Source organism: Sander lucioperca, chromosome 2 (genome assembly GCF_008315115.2).
Source record: "Sander lucioperca isolate FBNREF2018 chromosome 2, SLUC_FBN_1.2, whole genome shotgun sequence".
Classification (NCBI taxonomy): Eukaryota; Metazoa; Chordata; class Actinopteri; order Perciformes; family Percidae; genus Sander; species Sander lucioperca.
This window is the reverse complement of record NC_050174.1, coordinates 40,531,037-40,537,876: the sequence shown is the minus strand read 5'-3', so window position 1 is coordinate 40,537,876 and position 6,840 is coordinate 40,531,037. Positions and strand designations below refer to the sequence as shown.

The window sequence follows — 6,840 nt, the reverse complement described above, 5'->3', positions numbered from 1 at the left end:
GGGGAGCGTCACAGTGTACGTGCAGGAAATGCGTAAAGTTTGGCAGTCTCTAAATGGCTAAAGTAGGTCCTTCCTGTTTCTCTCAATGAGTGCCCTTGCTTTGAAAAAAATAATTCAGAGAAACTTGAGTTGTTTAAGAAAAAGAAAAAGATCTCTGATTTAAAAGTCTAAAAACATAAATGAGTGTTTAGTTTTAGGTAGCATAGTTTTTGTGATTCAAAATAGAGATTCGGTGACTTCTGAGGAACTTTTCTTCTTATTCTTAAAGAAGTTAAATCTTGTAACGCACCATGTTTGACGTTTCTTGCCTGCTTGGCGGTCTACATCACATGGCAGGTTAAATGATAATATTAAAATAGGTTTTTTTTAACACATGCAGAGAAATTAAATAAAGTGTACAGGAACAGGTAAACTTACCCTCTACCTCCTCCTCGTCACAGATGTGCTTGACTAAGGATGCCCCCCGGTCCAGCACCGCCTCATCCTCCATCCTGTAATAGTAAAAGAGGAAGAAAGATTGATCACACTTATCCTCCAGAGACAACGTGGAGCCATAGCTCTTTGGCTCGGCCACCTGCAGTAAATTCGGGCTAGGGCTCAGTCTGGTGCTGCTAGTGGCGCTCATCTCCACCCATTAAAGACCCATTGACAGAAACGCTATGCGACTACTTGGAGCTCTGAGCTAGCACTTAGATCTGCTTTTCTGTAACCCTCAAATATGGGAATGTGTGTTGTCCTTGAGGAGGCAAAGTGCGCAGCCGATAGATACCATTTAATCTAGTTTGGGGAACAGGAAGCCTCTGCTAATTGAGTGTGATGGCCAGAGTGACTGGTGCTGGTCATGCGCAAAAAAAACTTGCATACTGACTAAGACTTGAACCCATAGAGACCTGGACCCGCCTCTGTCCACAGTTCACCTGTTAAGACACTGAATCAAGGTGTTGTGTTATATTATTGGGGGGAAAACATCTGAAAAAGTATAATTTAGTGTTGTGTCTAATCAGTCACACGCCCACACACACTACAAAGCCTCTCCATCTGGTCGGTAATGCCTGTCAACCCCCATCTCCACCACCCTCCAGAGAGAAACAAGTGGGGCATCACATGTCTGTCTACTCATCCATCCTTACAGGATTACACCGGCTTTACTTAAGTGACAACACATTCAGAAGCCTGCAACAGGGTGGCGTGTCGGGGCCCCGCTGCTCTCCAAGACGACGCCACACACTTCATCCTCACCTCAAACAAACCGTACTGTTTCCCAACAAACATTGATGTGAAAAATGATTGAAAAACGTTTCTTTCAGGCTGGATCTCTAGCTGAAAGGACGTTTTGCTTGTTTGGTTTAGTGGTGGAGGCAATACAGTATGCACTCTCAAATAGAAAGAAGAAATCACTGCAGTCTTTTACACAAACAGCTAATTTACACATTTGCATATTAAACTTTGTCAGGATGAACAGTGTTAACAGTGTTAGCAGTGCTATGGTATCGAAGCGTAAAACACATTTAAATACATTTGATATGATAATTTCATTAATACCTTCAATAATGTTTTCCAACTCAACTTAGTAGGGGTGTAAGAAAAAAATCGATACACTTGAGTATCGCGATATTTTATATAGCAATACTATATCGATTTTCAAAAACGCAATATCGTATAACATTTTTTTTTTTTTTTTAGTTAATGTGTAGTTATGTGTAAAAGTATTCATGTAAGACAGTGGTTCACGTTTATGTTGTGTTTCAACCCCCTACCGCTAGATGGCTATGCTGAGACACCACTAGTGTCCTCGCCTAACAGTGCCTAGCAGTGCCTGACTTTTTTCTAGAAGCTAACAATGTAGCTATGGCTGAACTTTGGCCTACTTTAGCATATAAAAATGTGCTCACTAAGAACCTGTGAACCACAATTTGATTTTCTGTGTACTGAATTGTTTACCTAAAGTAAACTTCTTTGACTTTTATGCACATCATGTCTTTTTTTAAATATTAGTTTTTCTAAAATTATACTTTAAAAAAATCCCTATTGCCTTACGCACAATATCGAAATATATTGCAATATATTGAATCGTGACCCATGGTCGAGGTCTTACAGGTCAAAGGTCAGCTGCCAGCTGGTCGGGATTCATCGTCCTGCTCACGAGAAGACATTCACTGCTCACTGAATCATGCCGCATAATCTTCATATCACACATACTTATAGATTCAGTTGATCAGTGTCTTGTTTTGTTACAGAGATAGAACAGGAAGGAAAGTATGTTTGCAACAATCCTACCACTGCCAAATCACCAGTGTTATTATTATTTCAGCTCTGAGAAAAATTGACGCCTTACCAGTATTTCAATGCATTCACAGTTTTTTTCAATACTTGCTGATGATGTGTGGACAAACAACTCTCCAATCAACACTAAAAAATAACACTGGAACACTTCCTGTGTTTCGATGTAATAGCTATTGAGCTCACAAACTACAATTATTCTAGAAATAAAGCTGCAAGGTTTTTTTGTCATTTTCAGAACACACTGAAACTACCAGTATTTTGTAGCGTGTTATTACTGTGAGTGAAAGTATTTTTGTCTTAAAATTGAACTTAAATACAGTACCCACTTTCTAGTTTTTCATAAAAAGGTTAAAAAAGAAGGCAAAATGACATTAATATGCCACCTTTAGATTCTGTAGAGTTTTGGTTCCTACCAAATTTAATTTTAACTCAAATCCAGATACAGTAGGCTGATTGATTACTCAAAAGCATTTTAAGAAAGCAACTTATCAAGCTTTAACTTTCATGTGTAACTCTGAGTCAACTAGTTTCAAAACAACACCATGATTTAACCACTTCAAGCTGAGGTCTTTAATTTCTGGACTCAGCTTTCCTACCATTACTGGCCTTCCTACTTCCTCCATTGCCACCTATGGAACAATCATGGGTATAACAGGCCAAACTCCATTCTGCCTGAGCCGACCACCCCCAAGTTTTATTACTACACTGCACTTGACACGTTCTCAGAGAAGGAGAGGACAACAACATGTTTTAGTGTACTTATTCAGCAAGAAAAAAAAAAAGGTTTATGCATTGCATATGATGTAAGACTAAAAGTACAAAATCACTGTCATTGTTGCATATAAACATGTTGTGATGTCATTTGCATTCGAGGAATCACTTTGTGATTAAAAAACAAATTGTACTTCATTTGTTAGTTTCCATCCCTCTTGCCCTGTTTTGTCTATTTCTACATGAGAACTTGATTTCCTACATTTCCAATAAGGCTTTTCGCCCTTTAACACACTGCACAGCAGACAATTTACAACACATTTCTTCCAACTTGATTCTACCTGCAGATTGTTAAGTTTCCCTGCATGATCAGGTGCACCTTTTGAACTATTTTGTGGTTTTAATATCTTACCAACATGATAAGCTTTGGCTTTAAAGATTATATTGTAATCAACAAAGAGAATATAAGTAAGGGATATAACGGACTATTCATAGAATTTTAAATTGCAAAATGAAATATAAGATGCAATAAGTGAATGAATTATTCTACCCTTATGTTAATAATTTGTGCAAGCAATGGCTTTAACACAAAAGCAGCATATTAGGCAATGGGACTACAAACATTTTCATGGAGCCCAATCTTTGAATGCTTGTGTACTATCCATGCTGCTGATATTGGCTTGTACTTTACAGCACAAAGCATCAATTCAGAAATATATTTTGCCAAAGAAAGCAAAAGAAAACACAAAAAGGTCACTGTTCAAATCTTTGATTCTTCTCTCAAATCAAAAAGCCTCAATGCAGAGTTATTTTTATGTTCAACAATCTTTGTGACCTTACATTTACTTCTACTTCTATCTATAATCAGGCAGAAGTGCATTTTGTTTCAATATCGACGATACAATATTACTTGTTTAGGATTTGTGACTGACCTTGAAGTTTGGATGTTTGCTTTGGATTTGTTCTGATCGTTTTTTTATCTCATCTCTGCGTTTTTTGTTTTAGATCACTAAAACACTTTCTACTACCAAAATCCCTTACAGCTGCACAGATCATTTGTTCATTTACCAGGAATTAGAAGAAAAAGGATGGCAAGGTGGATTTTTCCTTTTAATCAATATTTTAGGTTATGTACATATGGATTATCATGAGCTAAACCTTCAAAGAACCGTATTACAAGCTGTGCAAGCAATCAAAACTTGACAAGCTGTTACTTTGCACCCTTAATTGTATATAAGCTATCTGTCTTTCACGTCACGTATAACGTATCAGTCTCCCTGTCCTTGTAGGGCATGCAGTAATCTGCATGTAGCCTAAATTACTATCTGTTTGGAGAGGTGAGTGTGTTCTCTACACCCAAGCTGATGCAAATGTCTACTGTGTGTCCAAACCATGGAAACACCAAAAAGCCGGACTGTATTATGGTATATCTACTGTAGTCATTGCATGAGATATGAATAAATGTGTCCTGTAATCCAATTGAGTTTGCAAAGTCAAATCTCTCATGCAATGAAGGCAGAATGTCATGAGATATCAGATTTCCCTGGACCTAAAAGGGTTTAGTTTTTGTTAAATGATAGCCATGCCGGGCTTTCGTCTGACAGCAGATTTCACTGTGCATGATGTAAAAATTCAAAGCTTCGGTAATTGTCACACAAACCACACCAACAGTTTCCACTGCTTAGCTGAGACTACACAGGTTCCAGATGATTGAACGAATTCAAAATCTTGCTGGTGCGTTTCTTTCGTATCAGCGGGGGCAACATTTTTGTGATGGCTTTCTGACAGCAACCAAAAACAACGCAAAGCCACGCTGCTGTTGCAGTGTTACCTGGGCCACTGATTGCCCTCAAGTTAAAAGATCTATTGACTAGCTTGGTAGTGGACACGTAGATAAATCGATAAAGCCTGTTTTCCTCGAAGACCCAATACTGATGTCATGCTTCCAAATAACAACTGTGATTGTGCAACATAAGAGAAACAAAGATGGTGTGTTTAGGGTCCCTCTAGTCAACACACAAGATATGATTTCAATTTTGTAAGCACTTGAAATACAGCAAAGTCAGCTACAGCCCATCCTGTCTGAAAGCAGTATTTGAAGACTTAAGTGTCACCTTCTTGGCAGTCAGAGCACATACACATAACTTGTCAGCCTCATTACGAACCACTTGTTCCAGAAGTGCACCGGATTTATTTAATTAAAAAAAAAAAAAAAAGAAGATTTATTTATGGTCAAGTAGCTCTGTGTAGAGTGAAAAGCACTCCTGTTAAGCTTGTTGAAGTCACTTACTTCTTGCTGCTGCTCATCTCAGGTTGCGTGTGATAAATCTCCTTAGTGAATGTGCTGAACAGAGCGGATCACCGGAGCGGCTGCGGATGCTTGACCTGACAAAGTAACACATGGAGAGGTCATTTTTCTGCTCTCTGTGGACTCATTGCACACTCACTGAGACTTTCACAACCAAAGTGCTTGACTAAAAGGAACGTTTCTTAAGCGACAAGAACACCATGAAGAATATCTGAAGGATATTATGCAGCACAGGTGTCACAGCAAGTGTTATTATGGGTCTGCTGTTGGTGCAAAAATTATTGATTTGACTTAAAAACACAATACAGCAAATTGATCACAGGAGTGCGAGTGCCACAGGCACACTTAAGAAGTAAAATACAACAAATATAATGCAAACGCTCTCTCTGCACTTCTGCAAGTACTGTAATAATCCTGTGATCAATTCCAGGACACTTTATTGAAGAACAGTAGACTTTATAACGTGATGCACCTGCTTTGGTTCCTATTAGTAACAGCACAGGAGTTTGAAACAGCAATATAAACCATGCTAACTGGCCAAACTAACCGCTTAACCAAAACACAACACACTACCGCAGCGCATTTACGCACAAAACGTCCTATAATCGAGTGATAAATGTTTTCAGTAAAACTTTAGACCACGCAGATAGCACTCGAAATACATTAAAAAGTGAAATAAAGCACGATCAAGTTGCCAAAGTCCTGAAGGCACCGTTAACACGCCGTAGGAAAATGAACAGGAATATTATAGTGGTTTATGTTCGAGACTCTTCACACATTGCACACCAGGCCTGACATAATTTGTTTTCAGTTCACTTCAAGGTGGAAGAAGAGTGAAGTACTTACCGCTGTAGTTTTGATCTTTGGCTCTGTGTTTGGCTCTTGTTGTCACCCTAGGGGTGGCACGAAGGTAAAGAAGTCTACCTCCACAGCTCGGGTAAATTTGTATGAGGCACAGTGCGGTAACTGCGCTCAGCATGCTGCCGCCGCCTCTATCTGTGCTGGACCATCCTTCTGTCAACGCCACTCCTCCGGTGGGAGGTCAAACTGCTCCACTGCTGCACCATCATCACTCTATCAGCCCCCCCATACGCACGCGCGCGCGCGCAAACACACACACACACACACACACACACACACACACACACACACACAATTGAACCAAGTCATTGTACTATGCCAGCCACTGCCAGAGTCGATGCTCGAACACACACAGTTCAACATGAAGTCAGCAATCTGTGGAAGTTTTTTTTTTTTTTTTTTTTTTTTAAACATACTCAATAAGAACATATTAGTAGTTTTTGTAAACTTAAAAGCATTAACAAAAAATAGCAGGTTGATAAAATAATAATAATAATAATGATAATAATAATAATAATAATAATAATAATAATAATAATAATAATAATAATAAGCATGTCTCTAGAATGTATTGCAAGTCTTTTATGAGACACTTGCTGGGACTGTTTGTTTTTTTTCAGCTGTGAATTATGTATTTTGAATCTACAGCGCCATCTGTTGGAGGCAACATGGCAAGA

The 6,840-nt window shown here is 38.7% G+C and overlaps 1 protein-coding gene across 12 annotated transcripts in view; it reads right to left on the bottom strand.

The window, feature by feature from the left end:
- The window catches only part of slc4a4a (solute carrier family 4 member 4a), a 68,907-nt gene extending 62,556 nt beyond the window's left edge, over positions 1-6,351 (bottom strand). For 6 of the 12 annotated variants that reach the window (XM_035997507.1, XM_031305245.2, XM_035997517.1 and 3 more), the window contains exons 1-3: positions 6,149-6,351; positions 5,285-5,379; positions 418-491 (exon numbers count right to left, since the gene is read on the bottom strand). In XM_035997507.1, the coding sequence (XP_035853400.1) occupies positions 418-491; positions 5,285-5,301 (91 nt within the window). In that variant the 5' untranslated portion in view covers positions 5,302-5,379; positions 6,149-6,351. Of the gene's footprint in view, positions 1-417; positions 743-5,284; positions 5,380-6,148 lie in introns of those variants that run through there. The other 6 variants (XM_035997479.1, XM_035997500.1, XM_035997493.1 and 3 more) reach the window with 2 other exon arrangements.
- Between the last annotated feature and the right edge of the window lie 489 nt (positions 6,352-6,840).